General features: G+C 43.9%; 1 protein-coding gene across 1 annotated transcript in view; it reads right to left on the bottom strand.

Moving 5' to 3' along the window:
• LOC309556052 (macrophage mannose receptor 1-like) overlaps positions 1–17,233 on the bottom strand; it is a 161,324-nt gene that overhangs the window by 99,439 nt on the left and 44,652 nt on the right. The window contains exons 6-9 of the mRNA XM_082258344.1: positions 15,209–15,352; positions 6,263–6,442; positions 4,827–4,984; positions 1,642–1,755 (exon numbers count right to left, since the gene is read on the bottom strand). Coding sequence (XP_082114470.1) covers positions 1,642–1,755; positions 4,827–4,984; positions 6,263–6,442; positions 15,209–15,352 — 596 coding nt within the window. The remainder of the gene's footprint in view (positions 1–1,641; positions 1,756–4,826; positions 4,985–6,262; positions 6,443–15,208; positions 15,353–17,233) is intronic.

Here is a 17,233-nt window from a genome sequence, read left to right as displayed (position 1 = left end):
GATCTGAAGGGGCCTGTAATGCACAGTGCTCTGGACGGTGGTCTGAGGAGGCCTGTAATTCACAGTGCTCTGGACGGTGGTCTGAGGAGGCCTGTAATACATTGAACAGTGCTCTGGATGGTGGTCACTCTGAGGAGGCATGTAAAAGCTGCACAGTGCTCTAGACTGTCTGAGGAGGCCTGTTATGCTGCACAGTGCGCTGGACGGTGGTCTGAGAGGCCTGCAATGCCGCACAGTGCTCTGGATGGTGGTCTGAGAGGCTTGTAATGCTGCACAGTGCTCTGGACGGTGGTCTGAGGAGGCCTGTAATGCATTGCACAGTGCACTGGACGGTGGTCTGAGAGGCCTGTAATGCTGTACAGTGCTCTGGACAGTGGTCTAAGGAGGCCTGTAATGCATTGCACAGTGCTCTGAGGAGACCTGTAATGCACAGTGCTCTCAATGGTCTGAGGAGGCCTGTAATGCTGCACAATGGTCTGAAGAGGTCTGTAATGCACAGTACTCTGGACGGTGGTCTGAGGAGGCTTGTAATGCGCACAGTGCTCTGGACGGTGGTCTGAGGAGGCCTGTAATGCACAGTGCTCTGGACGCTCTGAGGAGGCCTGTAATGCTGTGCAGTTCTCTGAATGGAGGTTTGAGGAGGTCTGTAATGCACAGTGCTCTGGACGGTGGTCCTAGGAGGCCTGTAAATTCTTCACAGTGCTCTCGACAGTCTGAGGAGGCTTGTAATGCACACAGTGCTCTGGAGAGTGGTCTGAGGAAGCCTGTAATGCACAGTGAAAGACAAAACCAGAGAAAATTCCCAGCTCAACTCACCAACCAGTCTGTTTACCAACCGGGCTGGGTTTCCAACGTGCCCCTGTGCCTTTATGGAGGATTGGGCTACCTCCAGGCCCACCTGCCCCTTATCTATCCATTAGAATGCATGTGCTCCCACTGTGGAGACTCTCATAAATTTACAAGGGCTAGGACTGCAAGTAATATAGTGTGCCGTGAAGTGACCTTGCAGCTTACCCATGCATTTTCAAATGTGTGCTAACTAAACCTCTGTTTTTAACGCATAATGTTGGATAGGTTAATTTGGTTGGTAAGCAGACTGGTTGGTGAGTTGAGCTGGGAATTTTCTCTGGTTTTGTCTTTCATGCGTTGCCCTTCCTGTGAAGGCAGGGGCCATCTGTTTGTTACTGGTGTAAAGCACAGTGCTTTGGACGGGGGTCTGAGGAGTCCTGTAAATGCTGCACAGTGCTCTGCACAATCGTCTAAGGAGGCCTGTAATGCTGCACAGTGCTAAGCACACCACCAAGCACACTATGGCCCCTACCTTCCTTGCTGGGAGGGGAAACACTGATGGGCTTTACAGGCGGAACTCCGAGGAAAGCGAAAATTCTCGTGGGTAAACCTTTCTCCCTCACATTTTTATTCCGTTTTTGTTCTTTGATGAAAATGGGAATTGATTTTCAGCAGTTTCCATCAATTGATGAAAATGTGGGGTCATTTTAGTTTAGTTTTCGCCACTAGAAACATGCCTCTGACAAAATTTATGACGAAAATGTTTTTGTCGCTGAAATGAACACTGCCAGCTTTCTGATAGCACCAGTATCTTACATTTTAGCTAAAAAAAAATACAATGCATTCTAGTACCTTACTGCAGCCTGGCTCAATATGCGGCCTTAGCTCATGATCATTTGGCAAAGGTTTCCTCTTGCAAAGATAAGGGAACTTCTTCTCACACATCTTATCTGCCCAACGACCTTCCTAAATAGAAAGAAAAAAAATTATTTCAAAAAGAAAAAGTATGTTTTCCTAATGACAGAAGCTTACCCTAAATATGGGAGTAACATGGTCAGAAAGATGGACTTTTAAAATAACTTGTCTTAATATAGGGGGTTTCCTCTGGTTACCCCGGTTTCCTCCCAAACTCCAAAGACATGTTGGTAGGCTTATTGGCTCCTGTCTAAATCGGCCCTAGTATGTGTACGTATGAATGTGAGTTAGGGACCTTAGATTTTAAGCTCCTTGAAAGCAGGGACTGATGTGAATGTATAATATACACTATATTACCAAAAGTTTTGGGACACCTGCCTTCACACGATCTTGAACTTTCTATTGAGTTGGCCCACCCTTTGCCGCTATAACAGCTTCAACTCTTCTGGGAAGGCTGTCCACAAGGTTTAGGAGTGTGTCTATGGGAATGTTTGACCATTTTTCCAGAAGTGCATTTTTAAGGTCAGGCACTGATGTTAGAGAATAAACCTGGCTCCCAGTCTCTGCTCTAATTCATCCCAAAGGTGTTGGGGTTGAGGTCAGGACTGTGTGCAGGCCAGTCAAGTTCCTCCCCCTCAAACCTGCTCATCCATGTTTTTATAGACATTGCTTGAGGTTTCTTCAGGGGTGCCTTGGCAAAATGCCTAAAAATTGCCCCACAATTGTATACATGCTGGTGTGTGAATAAAGCTGCCTTTTAGTTATACAAAGCCACAGGGTTTCATTGGACACCGTTACAACCTTCTGGGGGGCACCTTAGCTGAGTGATAGAGGAAAATTGTTTAAGAGAAACATTGGTATACTAGTCACTACCAGTTTGCAAAAGTGTATTTGCTTTGGAAGAATAAATCACCTCTAAGGTTGGGTGTCCGACATGTGTGAATATCGCCGTGCTATGTGCCCCTGACAACGTCAATCTTGTGACGAAACGCATTGGGTGGGACCAGACGTGACGTCATCACGCTACTTCGGCCGGTCTTTCTGTCTATGTACCCTGCAGCTTGATGTTACATCTGGATTTCTGACATACGATATATGCCCTTTTATCCTTGATGTTTGTAAGTGCAATCCTTTTTAATAAATTTAGTAGTTCTATACTGTATTACGCTATGATCCTTTTTTTTATCCACATCTATTGGAACCCTCATGCTTTATGGAGATTTGGTCGAATGAATAGTGCTGATGTCTCTACATGCCTGGGATATCTATTTAGCATTTTTGGCTTTCCCATTAAGTTGGGGGCCATCAGATTCTGGTAAGCTGCCATCCTCTTCAGTGTCTGGTGTGGTGTTTTTCACATAGTGGAGTCGCCTTTGGAGATTATCCTTCACGCATGCTGGGACTGGTGGTGCTTTCTAAACATTTTGTTTGCTTTTAAACTTTCTATTATTGAACTTTGTTGAATTTTTTATCACTTTATTGTCACAATTATATGGACTTTTCATGATCTATTATCGCCTTGTTTGTATTTTTGTGGGATTGATTTAATCACTTTGCACAATCTTTTTTTATTTGATTACATTTTTTATATATTTGATTCAATTTTTTTATATATGAATTTATTTTCTATATAAGATTTTATATACATATTTTTTTTCACAATATTTAATACTTTTTTTGTGAGCGCTGCACTTTCTTTTATTTTTGTTGTAGGGTTTTATCTATTGACCTGTGCGAGCTGCTACTGTTGATATATTATTCATTCTGTTTTTCATCTATTGTGCGCAGGTTTTTTTTTACTTTTTTTCTTACTGCTGTGTTATGCAAAACTATTAGAATAGTTTTTATTTTTTAGACTGGGGTGCCTCAAGACTGTCTATGATTTTTAAAGGCTGCCTCGAGTCTGTTCATCATTTTTAAAGGGTGCCTTGACTGAAAAAAGTTTGAGAAACCCTGATATAGTGTATCTGTAAAGCGCATAAATAAAACAAACTAAATAAAATATCAGCCTATTGCATTCTACTGAACAGTAGAGTCCGCCAGACCCACTGATCGGCTCCAATACCCAGAAATGCAGGATCACGTATATATGCATTGTCCTGCGCAGCGAGACCCCCCTGTAGCAGTAAATCTGCTATGGGGCGGTCAGCAACTTGTTAAGATGATCAGCATTATGATAACTCACAGGCAGCAGGCACTCTATCATGGCTCTGACTGGCAGTGCACTGTCACAGTGTGTCACATGACATGGCTGCTGGGTGATGATTTTGTTACTTTATGACCAACAAGTTAACTATGTCAGCACCAAGCAGTCATGGTATGTGATACACTGTGACAGTGCACTGCCAGCCAGAGCCATGATAGAGTGCCTGCTGCCTGTGAGTTATGATACCATCCATGATGCCAGAGAGACAGACACAGTGCAATGTAGTCTATTCACAGACACCCCCAAAGCACACCTCTGTTGAAGCCTTGAAGGCACTGGCAGCACTTAAGAATGGGATCCGCTTCCCCTCTGTTCCTGCTGCTGGACACTGTCAGCTGGGCTCAGCTGCCTCTCTCTGCCTGTCGCCGCCGCTGCCCGCCTCACCGCCTCTCAAGTCTCACTCTCCGGGCCACGGCTACTACTGGGTGGGGAGCGGAGGAAGGTCACTCCACCGGGGAAGGCAAGGAGATAGGCAGGCAGGTGGCTGACTGGTACTTTTGCCAAGGCAGAAGAACATGCAAGCGGGAGCAGAATGGGCATGCGCTTGAAACTGAAGAAATAGTCCCTACACTCCGACCAGCACATAATCATCAGAAAGGGGCATGGATATGAATTGGAAAAATACACCCCTTAAACTAATAAGAGTAATTCAGATTTTTTTTTTTTAATTCTGCACTGACTGTCTTAGAAAATGCCCAGGCCCCTGTTCAAATACAATCCGGGGACAAAACCGGGGAAAGACTTGGCCAGGGGCCAGTCTAGGGACCGGGGACGTCTGGTCACCCTACCCTAGTATGAATGTGAGTTAGGGACCCTAGAATGTAAGCACCTTGAGGGCAGAGACTGATGTAAATGTACAAAATATATGTAAATTGTTGGGGCTATATATATTCATTATGCACGGAGTATGACACACCTTGGTATTTAAAGCCACACAGTCCTCTTGTTTGTTAGTGAGGTGAGAAGGTTCTCCTGTCTGCCACACTGTATAATACACGGGGGTGCCATCACTCCACTCAAAAAACAGCTGCGTCTTCAAGTCGTTCAGTCCGATCCAAACAAACTCTGCGCCTTCTGCAAGAGAGGATTCAGAGAGTTTGATTATTTCTAATAGCATGAGGCATCACTAGCAACCTAGAAGCTGAAATATGACCAGAATTGCTTGCTGGTCCAGATAAACGGCCACCATTTGTTAAAGGAACTTATCTATGTCTCCAATTCAAAGCAGAACTCGAAGCATTGGAGTTCTGGTGGAAGGAGCACTGAGTTTTCACAGTGTGATTAATGGTGGAGCAGAGACAGGGCCAGACTGGCCTACCGGTATACCGGGAGATTTCCAGGTAGGCCGACTGCCCTGGGGCCACTTTGAGAGCAGCAGCAATGCAGAGACACCGATCTCACAGAGAACTGGGTCAATTATTTAAAGATTTTTTTCCACAATTTGGCTTTTGACATCTGGGTAAACCGGAAGTGATGTCAGGCTGTCGCTGCACATTTCAGAGTGGCCTTTATTGTGGCCAGCCTAAAGCACACCTGTGCAATAATCATGCAGTCTAATCAGCCTCTTGATATGCCACACCTGTGAGGTGGATGGATTATCTTGGCAAAGGAGAAGTGCTCACTAACACAGATTTAGACAGATTTTTGAACAATATTTGAGAGAAATAGGGCTTTTGTGTACATAGAAAAAGTCTTAGATCTTTGAGTTCAGCTCATGAAAAATGGGAGCAAAAACAAAAGTGTTGCATTTATAATTTTGTTCAGTGTAGTTAGTCTGGTTGAAAAAAGGCACAAGTCTATCTAGTTCAACCAATAAAAGGTCAGGGCTGCATCTGTCCCCCGCCGACTCTAAAACTGAGAACCGAGCAATCAAACACTGCTGATCGCTTGGTTCTCAGTGCTCTGTGAGCAGAAAGCTGGTGACTGTCAGTGGAGGGGGCAGGAGCAGCTGGAGCCCTGGGCTGTAGAGGGGGCAGGAGCGGCTGGCTCAGGCTCTTAGCGTCTCGCTGAGAGGCTGAGATGGATGCCGGTTCAAGAATCTGGGCAGATCCTGACCATATGGTCACGATCTTTCCCTTGCCTGGACCAGCTCTGTGACATCAGCATACAGCGGGATTCAGCCCGCTGTCTGCTGAAAACGGGTCACAGGAGTGCAGAATGGACTAGCTTTGGCTGTACTTCTTTCCATGGCAGAGGATAAAAATCCTTTCTCATTCATTACTTATGAGTCAGTAAATATTATTTTTTTGGGTGTGCCAGAAATTATGAACAACCACCCAATTTTTAGAAACAGAAATTCTAACATAGCAGCGTCCATAGCAGAATAATAGCGCACAGTTCAGTGCTACTCACCAAACTCGAACTCAGAGGTAACAAAGCCGGAATCTCCAATATTGTGCAAGGTCGCGAGGTCCCCTTCTTCTTTCCTACAAGACACCATGGCATCCTTCCATATCTTTGATTCTTTATGCAGTGAATAACAATAGCCACCATAGGGGATCCAGGTCGGAGGGCAATTGATGGGCTCAGTACCTGTGATACAATATAAAAATAGTTTATTTTCATAAATAATTGGGTTCTGTGCAATTTTATTACTCATCATTTAAAAGTTATGTTTTGGTTTTAGAAAACCTGCAGCCCTGATCATGTAATAACAACTTGCTGTCAAAAAGTTTATATACGCTCGCTGGTCAGCAAGTGACTGAAATAAAATCATTTTGACTTTACATACACTTTAAAGAGAAACTTCACCCTAGAGAGAAAAAGAATAGGAAGTCAGCAGCTCCCAATACTGCAGCTGCTAACGTTAAAAAAAAGACACTTACCTTTCCAAGTATCCAGCGTTGTTCTCATCCAGGCCAGTTCTTTGCTGGTCTTTGGGTCTCCAGTGCATACTGTATATTCACCGCTGGAAGCCAGCTGTGACTCCTTGCGGACACTTACCTTTCCAAGGATCCAGCGCTGTTCTCATTCAGGCCAGTTCTTTGCTGGTCTTTGGGTCTCCAGTGCATACTGTATATTCACCGCTGGAAGCCAGCTGTGACTCCTTGCGGACACTTACCTTTCCAAGGATCCAGCGCTGTTCTCATTCAGGCCAGTTCTTTGCTGGTCTTTGGGTCTCCAGTGCATATATTCACCGTTGGAAGCCAGCTGTGACTCCTTGCGGACACTTACCTTTCCAAGGATCCAGCGCTGTTCTCATCCAGGCCAGTTCTTTGCTGGTCTTTGGGTCTCCGGTGCATATAGAGTATTCACCGTTGGAAGCCAGCTGTGACTCTTTGAGGGCATTTACCTTTCCAAGGATCCTGCGCTGTCCTCATCCAGGCCTGTTTGCCCATCTTTGGGTCTCCAGTGCATATATTTACCGTTGGAAGCCAGCTGTGACTCCTTGCAGACACTTACCTTTCCAAGGATCCAGCGCTGTTCTCATCCAGGCCAGTTCTTTGCTGGTCTTTGGGTCTCCGGTGCATATACAGTATTCACCGTTGGAAGCCAGCTGTGACTCTTTGAGGACACTTACCTTTCCAAGGATCCTGCGCTATCCTCATCCAGGCCTGTTTGCCCGTCTTTGGATCTCCGGTGCATATATATTTACTGTTAGAAGCCAGCTGTGACTCCTTGCGCCTTCACAGCCAGCTTCCCACTGCCATGCCCAAGCCACCCTGCACTTTGTGAATGAACCAGCAGCCTTCTGGGACCTATGATGTGTTACAGAAGGTTGTGGGCAATTAACTTTGGCTCAGATTATCTAGGTCAGGGGTCTCCAAACTATGGTCCTCCAGTTTTTTAGGAACTACAATTCCCATCATGCCTAGTCATGTCTGTGAGTGTCAGAGTTGTACAATTTCTGATGGGATGTGTAGTTCCGCAACAGCTGGAGGGCCATAGTTTGGAGATCCCTGGTCTAGGTGATCCGAGTGGAAGTGGGAGCGGGTACTTATCAAAACTAGGTGCCCACTCACCCCAAAAATGTGCCAAATGTGATAAAAGGGGGGGGGGGGATGGGGGAAGGAGGAACTTCACACTAAAAGTATTTAAAATTATTCATCATTCATTCTTATTTATATAAAATGCTTTGCACAGGCCTACAGGAGATGATGGATATAAATTACTATTGTACTAATAAAGTGGATCTTCACCCTCTTAATAAAGTTCCTTCCTCTCCAACCCTCCTCTGATCCTGTATATATACAGTGCTGTTTTTTTGTTTGTGTATTTACCTTTTTTTAAGTGAAGTGTCCAGCTCCGCAAACCCCATGCACGCCACTCACCTAGGTGAATGATGTGCACAGTGCTTGCTGTTACTCCTGGAGGCATATGCACGAGGATGAGCCACTATCAGGAGGCTCATCTGCTGAACCTGGAACACCCGGCGGGCCTCATGATGACATTGCTAACAACATGGCGGAAGTATCTTGGTGGGACAGCGCTGGGTCCACTGGGTGGGTGAGTATCTGAAATGTGCAGAACCCACCTCCAGGTAATCAGGGGTAAAAAAAAAATGGAGGGGTATGTTGAAAATCCACTTTAAGGTACATGCAAACCCAATAACTAAAATCTATTACAGGTATAGCTGGCTCATAAACCTGCTGCTTCAGCCTGGCTCTTGGCAGTAATGTCAAAGATTCCCCACATATTCTAGAAGAATTTTCAAAGTGAGTGTGGTGTGGAATCGTCAATGTACGTCATTGTACTACATATAAAGCACATTCAAACTGCTGCATTTAGAAGTCGAAATGCAAAAGCTCACAATTGCCAACATTTTGAACTAAATCATAGAATGCAATGGTCCTGTTTACATATATCTTGCAGTACAGCTAAACTGATCATGTGTGAACAGGTCCTCATATAATTTAGGCCGGTTTTACACATATGCGAAAACCCGCATCCAATTCACATGACAGACGAGTGTGGCCGGCTCTCAATGAAGCCTGTTCACACAGGTCCAGGGCGGCTGTGGTCCACATTGAAAAAGGGTCCTGTGTGTCTTCTGGTCCAATGCTGGTGCAAATTCAGGCAAACATTTGGACCCAATTCGCACCTGAGCAAGTGTCCAAGGAACGCACCAGACCCTAGGCAAGAACCTGTGGCCGCATATGTGTGAACCCAACATTAAACAAGGCAATCTGCACAGTAAATACATTCTATTGAAACAAAGATACAATTTGATTGAGCAAATGACTATGGCTTGGAGGCTTAGAAGGGCCGAAATAAGGAGGTTAACACAACCCCTTCACTAAAATAGGGGGCCCACAGAGCAGCCATAGTGACAGTGAATTGGAAACTATTATTGGAAATAGATAGGAAAAGCTTACAAACTGTATAGGGAGAGATTAGGGTCAGTTAGGAAACAGTATTCTTATTCTGATTGCTCGTTCTTTTGGCAATCAACTGCTTTGTTGCCTTTATTGTTCCTATTATTGGGGGTTTTTTGGTCTTTAATTTTTTTTGTGGTTTAGGTCAATAGACATTTTTTGCCGCTGTCCAGTTCAAAGCAAATATTTTTTTGCTGCAAGGCTTACCTTAAATGGCCTTTTATTTTGGGGGCAGTATTTTGGGGGTAATGTTTTATTGTATGCTGGAAGGGCCTTTATTTTAGATTAAACTGCTTTTTTTTTTTTTTTTGGCTGCCAAAGCTTTCTATAAAAAACAGGCTTTTGTTTCATGGTATTATTTGGGGGTTTTCATTTTTTGTTTTTGCTTTTTTTATTTTACTTTTTTTTTTATGTGGATATGGCCTTTTTTTTTTAAGTTTGGGTTGCTCAAAATGTAGCATTTACTTGTTACTAACCATCTGTTCTGGAGAGGTCCTTTGTTCGGAATAGGCTATTGCATTGTTTGAATGAGGAATAAAAACAATGTGCACCTAAAACCACTTCACATTATATCTCTCACATTTAATGCACGTCCCTTTCCTCATGGATAAAATAATAAAGTTAGGCATGCACAGCTTTGACCTTTTATCCCTGATTAAATCTGTCCTGTTGCTGGACAGTTTTGTGCACTGCTCTATGCTCTCTGCAGTATCCTAATTCTTGTAATTCAACCCATGATCTTTTTCTCTAGTATATTTGGGCCTAGTGTTGCTCATTAAACTTATCCTGCTGCTAGCAAGTGTATGCTGTTGCGGAGACTGTCCATTAAAAGTTTACAGTTCCATAACACTATGGTTTTAAGGCATCCCTCATGCATAGTACTGTTGCCCTTGAAGCTGCATGACCCTCTCCCACTATATGATATTTTTTAAAATTATTTGTTCACCATTTGTTTACCATGGCAGTGCCCAGCTTCCAATGCCATTTTGAAAGTAGATTGCCTGTTAGCCCTAAATAGGCCTATGGGTGCTAATCTTGTTAAATTCAGGTAAAAGAAGCATTGACTGACAATGCACTCCTAAAGTTGGTGATTCACTATACGCTTGGCAAATTGAGCCTAGGCAGATTTGGCCAATGGCCATCACGTGGAGAAAGCTTAATTAGAACACTGTAATGATTGCTTTTGAGCCTTTACCAATTGCTAGTCATTACTCAGCACTATTCTTTGCTATGCACACCTGATCTCATGAGTGGACTTTAAAGTGAAGCCAGAACTTCAAGCCTACACCATTTGCTCATGCCCTGGGAAGTGATCTGTCTGTCTTTGACCACTGGCTGACTGTCTATGCCGCATCTCTGACTGCATTTGTCCTGTGTTGTTTTCTTGATCATCAGCCTATTTACTCTGCTATTGTCAGTCAATGCTCCTTTTACCCGTCTCAAACGCAATAATTTGATTTGGCTATCTGGCTAATAATACTACTAAAGCAGATGTCTCCTGCGGATTGTCAACTGTTGTTTTATATGATCATGATAGTTAAGCAGCTCATAGACTGAGCAATTTTCTTTCCTTCCATCCATGGTGAAAAAAATTACTCACATTCCCCATCAACACAGTCAGTATGGATTGGGGAAATCCCTCCCACAGCGCTATTGTGTAACGCTAGCGAGCGGAGAACCATTCCCTGCCAACAGAACACAATAATCACTGCTACCTGCTATATCTGTCCATCGTGATTGCATGAGAAATATTCAACTAGCTTGTTTATTGATGGATTGATTTCAGTATAACCAGCCTGCCTATCTATGCTCAGCTTTACTTATCATTTATTTCATAATTGGGCCAATTTAATAAAGGAATTTAACCGCTTCTGTACCACCCCACTTACATGTACTGTGGCAGGGCGGCCCCTTTAGCGCAAAATCACGTGCGGTACCTGTACGTCATCATTATTTCCAGGTCTGGGGCACGCATCCGCGCCCTTGGTGACCCGCTCCCACTGTGATTGGACACAGTGGGAGCCAATCAGCGGGTCCAGTGGATCAGATGTTCGCAGGCGATCATTTCTAAGAGAGGCAGAACAGTGGTCTGCCTATGTAAACAAGGCAGATCGCCGTTCTGTGAGAGGAGAAGATAGAGATCCTGTGTTTCTGCTGAGCAGGAACACAGATCTCTGTTTTCACCCCAGTCAAAGCACCCCCCCCACACACACAGTTAGCAAGCACTCCCAGGGAACACATTTAACCCCTTGATCGCCCCTGACGTTAACCCCTTCCTTGCCAGTGTCATTAGTACAGTGACAGTGCATATTTTAAAGCACTGATCACTGCATTGGTGTTACTGGTTCACAAAAGTGTAATTTAGTGTCCAATTCACTGGTGATGTCAGTGGCAGTTAGTTCCTCAAAGCGTCAGTAGTGTCAGATTGCCCTCAGTGTCAGACTGCCCTGCAGTCCTGTTTTAAGTCACTGATCACCGCCATTAGTAGTCTAAAAAATGAATAAATAAATAAATAAAAGTTCCATTGTATATACCATTGTTTGTAGACGCTATAACTTTTGCACAAACCAATCAATATATGCTTTTTGGTAGCAAAATACATATTTGCCTACATTTCTGAAGAAATTTAATTTTTTTAAATTTTCTTATTGGATATGTTTTATAGCCGAAAGTAAAAAAATGTTGTTGTTTTTTTTTTCAAAATTGTCAGTCTTTTTTTTTATAGAGCAAAAAAAAAAAAAAACACTGCAGAGGTGATTAAATAACACCAAAAGAAAGCTCTATATGTGGGAAAAAAGGACATCAATTTTATTTGGGTAGAGCGCCACACGAGTTTACCACTTAAGGACCGCCCGCCGCAGTTTTACTGCAGCAGGCAGCCCCTCCTGCGCGAACCGACGTAGCCCTACATTGGTCGCGTGCCTGCTGCTAGGGGGTGAGCGTGTGCCGTCGCCCGCATGCTCCCCCCCCCACTCGGTAGTGGGAACTCCGATGCACGGGGCCGGCGGCTCCGATTGCCACCAGCTACCCGCGATCACTCCCTGCTGAGAGAGAAGGACGGTCAGCTGTTGTAAACACAGCTGGCCGTTCTTCTCTCTGGAATGATCATAGAGCCCCTGTGATCCTTCTATATAGGATCACAAGCCTCTGTGATCATTTCAAAAGCCCATCCCCCCACAGTTAGAAACACACCCCTAGGCTTACCTTTACCCCTTGATCACCCACTGTGTTAACCCCTTCCCTGCCAGTGTCATTATTACATTAACAGTGCATATTTTTAGCACTGATTACTGTAATGTCACTAGTCTCCCCAAAAGTGTCAAAAATGTCAGTTAGGGGTCCGATCTGTCTGCCACAATGTCGCAGTCCCGCTAAAAATCGCAGATCGCCGCCATTATTAGTAAAAAATAAAAAAAATTATATAAATCTTTCCAATAGTTTGTAGACGTGATAACTTTTGCACAAACCAATCAAAATATGCTAATCGCGATTTTTTTCCCTGAAAATATGTAGCAGAAAACAAATTGGCCTAAAATATTTAAAAAATTTGATTTTTACATTTTTTTTTGGGAATGTTATATAGCAGAATGTGAAAAATATTGTTTTTTTGTTTTTTTTTTCAGAATTGTCGCTCTTTCTTTGTTTAGAGCGCAAAAAATAAAAATTGCAGAGGGGATCAAATACCACCAAAAGAAAGCTCTATTTGTGGGGGAAAAAGGACATCGATTTTATTTAGGTACAGCGTCACACAACCACGCAATTTTCAGTTAAAGTAACGCAGTGCCGAATCGCAAAGAATGGCCTGGTCTTTAAGGGGGCAAATCCTTCCAGTCCAGAACTGGTTAAAGCAAGGCAGTGCCGTATCGCAAAAAATGGCCTGGTCATGAAGTGGAGTAAACCTTCTGGAGCTGAAGTGGTTAAAATCTTAATAATAATGGGTGAATCAGAGGTAATACATGAGCAAAAGCTATATACAGAGATTAATAAAGAGAGAGATGAGAACAGGTCGAGGTTAGGATTAAAGTGGAAGAAAATTCCAACTCTAAATATTCTTATAAATGTTCCCACCCCTCTCCACTTACCTATACTGCCCAACCTGAATAAAACTGATCTGTGTACTTACTTTTTTTCAATCTGGTGAGGGGAGAGGGGACATTTTGAAGAATAGTTATAGTTAGCGTTTTCTTCCACTAGTAAACTCCCCCAAAAAACTGCATTCAGTGTGGCCTGAAAGCAGAGTGTCACTGCGTATGAGCAGTGACATAATCGGCAAGAGACTATGGATATCTCCTAAATGGATCAAGTTTAGAAGATATTGAATATACCTATAGGTAAGTGAACCAAATTAAAACAGCGCTATCATACTAAATAATTAACATCTATATAATAAAGTACAAAGTGTCCAAATTTATGTGCAAATTGATGCAACTGATGTGCATCCAAATAATTTTTGGAGAGAAAACTTCAAGTGCAAAAATACCTATAGGTAAGCCTTACTCTAGGCTTATCTGTATGTACAAATGTTAAATCTAAGTTTACTACCATTTTAAGTGTAGCACTACTCACATGGGAGCTGCTGGTTATGGACTACTTGACAATATAGCATATTCTAAGTCTTTGGCTCAGTCAGAAAACAGTCCAGGGGTTTTGATTTTTGTTATTTTATTTGAGAACTGGGATGAGTGGGATACTCCAACTGAATAACTATGCACAATTGCTGGGACTTCTGTTTAACAATGGATGCGGCAAGGCCACTGCTTCACCTTGCCACTATAGTGAAGAAGAATTAAATGAACTGTAATGCACTGTGAATCACTCTTCAGGGTCCTACCTGGTACCCTCTGTCCCTACTCTTCAGGGTTTTACACGGCACCCTCTTTACTCTGACACTCTGTGTGAGCTGATCCTCTTGATCCTCTGACTTCACTGGAGTGGTCCCCCTTCCTGGGCAGACCCTTTGGCAAGCCCCCTGGTACTCGCGAAAACTGTTTTTCTGGAAGACTCTGCCAGCAGCTCCACTGTCAGCTTTACTGGATCCTCTGCAGCTCAGCTCCACACCTGGTTCACTAGGCCGACTGCCTAAGACCACCTTCCTCATACAGCAGGAGGAGAGACCAGCCGTCAGCCTCCTCCTGGGACTCTGCTTCCCGCCAAAGATGCCCTGTCACATGTCCCCTTGGCTTTTATGAGCAATTCCAGGATGCACTGCAAGAGAGCCTTTCCACTGGGACTTCCACAAAAGCCATTGTGTCACTGGCTGGGTTTCCTCCACTGTCCAACAAGCTCCCTTATTGGATACAGTGGGGACACTCCCTCAGACCCAGTGAATCACACCTGGGAATATGCAACAGGCAACCAAATAGATCAGGCTCCCCTGATAAGCCGAAGGAGCATAAGATGCTTTTACCTAGCACCTACCTAGGAGGGTGCTGCATAAGCAAAAGAGTTATGCGGATATGCGATGCGGGAACCAGGGCACGTTCCCGCATCACATGTCCCTCACAGGCAGTTCACACTGCCCTCTGCAAACCTCTGTGGATGTCAATAAAAAGTTAATGACACCCCCAGATCGGTTTGCAAATCGCAGTGCAAACTGTCAAATGGTACTGGAATCGGATCGCATGGGATGAACATCCATGCGATCAGATTCCAGTGTGGACCAAAAAAGGGTCCTGCACCATTTTGGTCTGAATGTGATGTGAAATTGCATCGCCGACATGGCTTGTGATCTGCACAGCAATTCGGTGCGAATCACATGCGATATCTGTGTTCACACCAGTGTGAACTCAGCCTCAAAGAAAAAGTGATAAAAAGAAAAAGACAAAGAGAAAAAGATAAAGATTGAGAGAGATGGAGCTAGAGAAAGATGGGAAGTTAAAGATGGAAAGGGAAAGTGCATAACTAGTTATTACCTAATATGAGTAGCAGTAGTCTACTAATTACTAATAAACCTATAAACATTAGCAATTCTTTTATTTCCTACCAGACGGAGGGATGTAGGAGGAGGTGACGTTGCCCTTTTTACAGATGTATCCCAACTTTTGTGAGCACTCTTTGTTTTCCCACTTAGCGTTTTTTCCAGGATTCAGTGCCACACAATTCTTCCCTGGTTCCGTTGAAGGGTTTCCTAAAGGAAGTAATGAAAGTGCTGTATTTAGAAACAATTGAAGGACATTTTACTGGAAAATAAACATGTTCTACATAGGTCACAAGCATTCTAAAAAATTCTAGCTCCTTATAGCTGTAAGCATTCCATGAAACATACTGCAAATAAATAGGCATTGACTTGTATTTCCAGATTTCCTGAGGTGGGGGAGGGTAATACACATTTGAATCTGATTGTGAAATTTCATTTAGATTTACCAAAAATCTATGTGGTTTAATATGAGGACCTTTCTAAACTATTCAATGTGTATCCAATTAGACAGGCCCTTACACCACAAAGTTGTTGGTAAATCTAAAGGAGATTGTACAGTTTGATTGCAGTATGGATAGTGTTCTTTATCGAAGTGCACTTACCCTTTTACACAGGGGTCTCCGAACCTTCTAAATAAAGTGCCAGTTTACTGTCTTTCAGATTTTAGGGGAATTGGACTGTGGCCAGTGGGAGTGGAAAATGCCCCAGCTTCAGCAGAATTAAACAATGCCCTATGCTTGATAGTTGTTGGGAGTAAAAACAATTACTGTGCCTATGGTCAGTAGAAGGATGAATAGTGCCCCATCATTGGTATTGGTGAGAGGAATAGTGCCCCATGGTTGGTATCAGTTGGAGGAATAGTGTCCCATTGATGGGGTGTCAGTGGGAGAAATAGTGTCCCATCAATGGGGTGTCAGTGGATGGAATAGTGCCCCATCATTGGTATCAGGGGAAGGAACAATGTTCCATCAATGGGGTGTCTGTGGGAGGAATAATGTCCCATCTTTGGTGTCAGAGAGAGGAAGAGTGCACCATTAGTGCGATCAGTGGGAGAAATAGTGCCCCATCATTGGTATCAGAGGGAGGAACAGTGTCGCATCCATGGGGTGTCAGTGTGAGGAAGAGTGCCCCATCATTCGTATTGGAAGGAGTAATAGTGTCTCACCTATTGGGTGTCAGTGCGAGGAATAGTGCCCCATCATTGGTATCATTGGGAGAAACAGTGTCCCATCGATGGGGTGTCAGTGTGAGGAATAGCGCCCCATCATTGGTATTAGAGGGAGGAATAGTGTTCCATCAAAAGGGTGTCACTGGGAGGAATAGTGCCCCATCATTGGTGTCAGAGGGAGGAAGAGTGCCCCATCATTGGTATCAGAGGGGGGGAATAGTGTCCCATCAATGGAGTGTAAGTGTGAGGAATATTCTCCCAACGTTGGTATCAGTAGGACGAATAGTGTCCCATTGATGGGGTGTCAGTGCGAGGAATAGTGCCCCATCATTGGTATCAGGGGAAGGAACAGTGTCCCATTGATGGGGTATCAATGCGAGGAATATTGCCCCATCATTGGTATTAGGGGAAGGAACAGTGTCCCACTGATGGGGTATCAATGTGAGGAATAGTGCCCCATCATTGGTATCAGAGGGAGGAACAGTGTTCCATTGATGGGGTGTCAGTGCGAGGAATAGTGCCCTAGCATTGGTATCTGAGGGAGGAACAGTGTTCCATCAATGGGGTGTCAGTGGGAGGAAGAGTGCCCCATCATTGGTGTCAGTGGAAGAAATATTGTCCCATTGTTGGTGTCAGTAGAAGGAATGGATGCTCATCATTGGTATAGATGGAAGGATAGTTTCTTGTATCAGTGGGAGAAGTATGGAAGGATCTTTTCTTGTATCAGTGGGAGAAGTAGTGTCCCACAGGCCCAAGAGAGTCAAGCAAAGGGCGGCATCTGGCCCGCAGGTTGAAATTTGGAGATCACTGCTTTAAAGTAAACCTAAGCAGACATAAACTGGCTGGACTTTTGATGACAAATTTCACAGTACAGCAATACGATTGCCTCTTCAGTGTTTTTATACATAGTCCAGAAGAAAAAG

The sequence above is a fragment of the Pelophylax lessonae genome (genome assembly GCF_965119305.1).
Source record: "Pelophylax lessonae genome assembly, chromosome: 5".
Lineage (NCBI taxonomy): Eukaryota > Metazoa > Chordata > Amphibia > Anura > Ranidae > Pelophylax > Pelophylax lessonae.
Note: the sequence above shows the minus strand (reverse complement) of the source record. Positions and strands in the feature narration are given on the sequence as shown.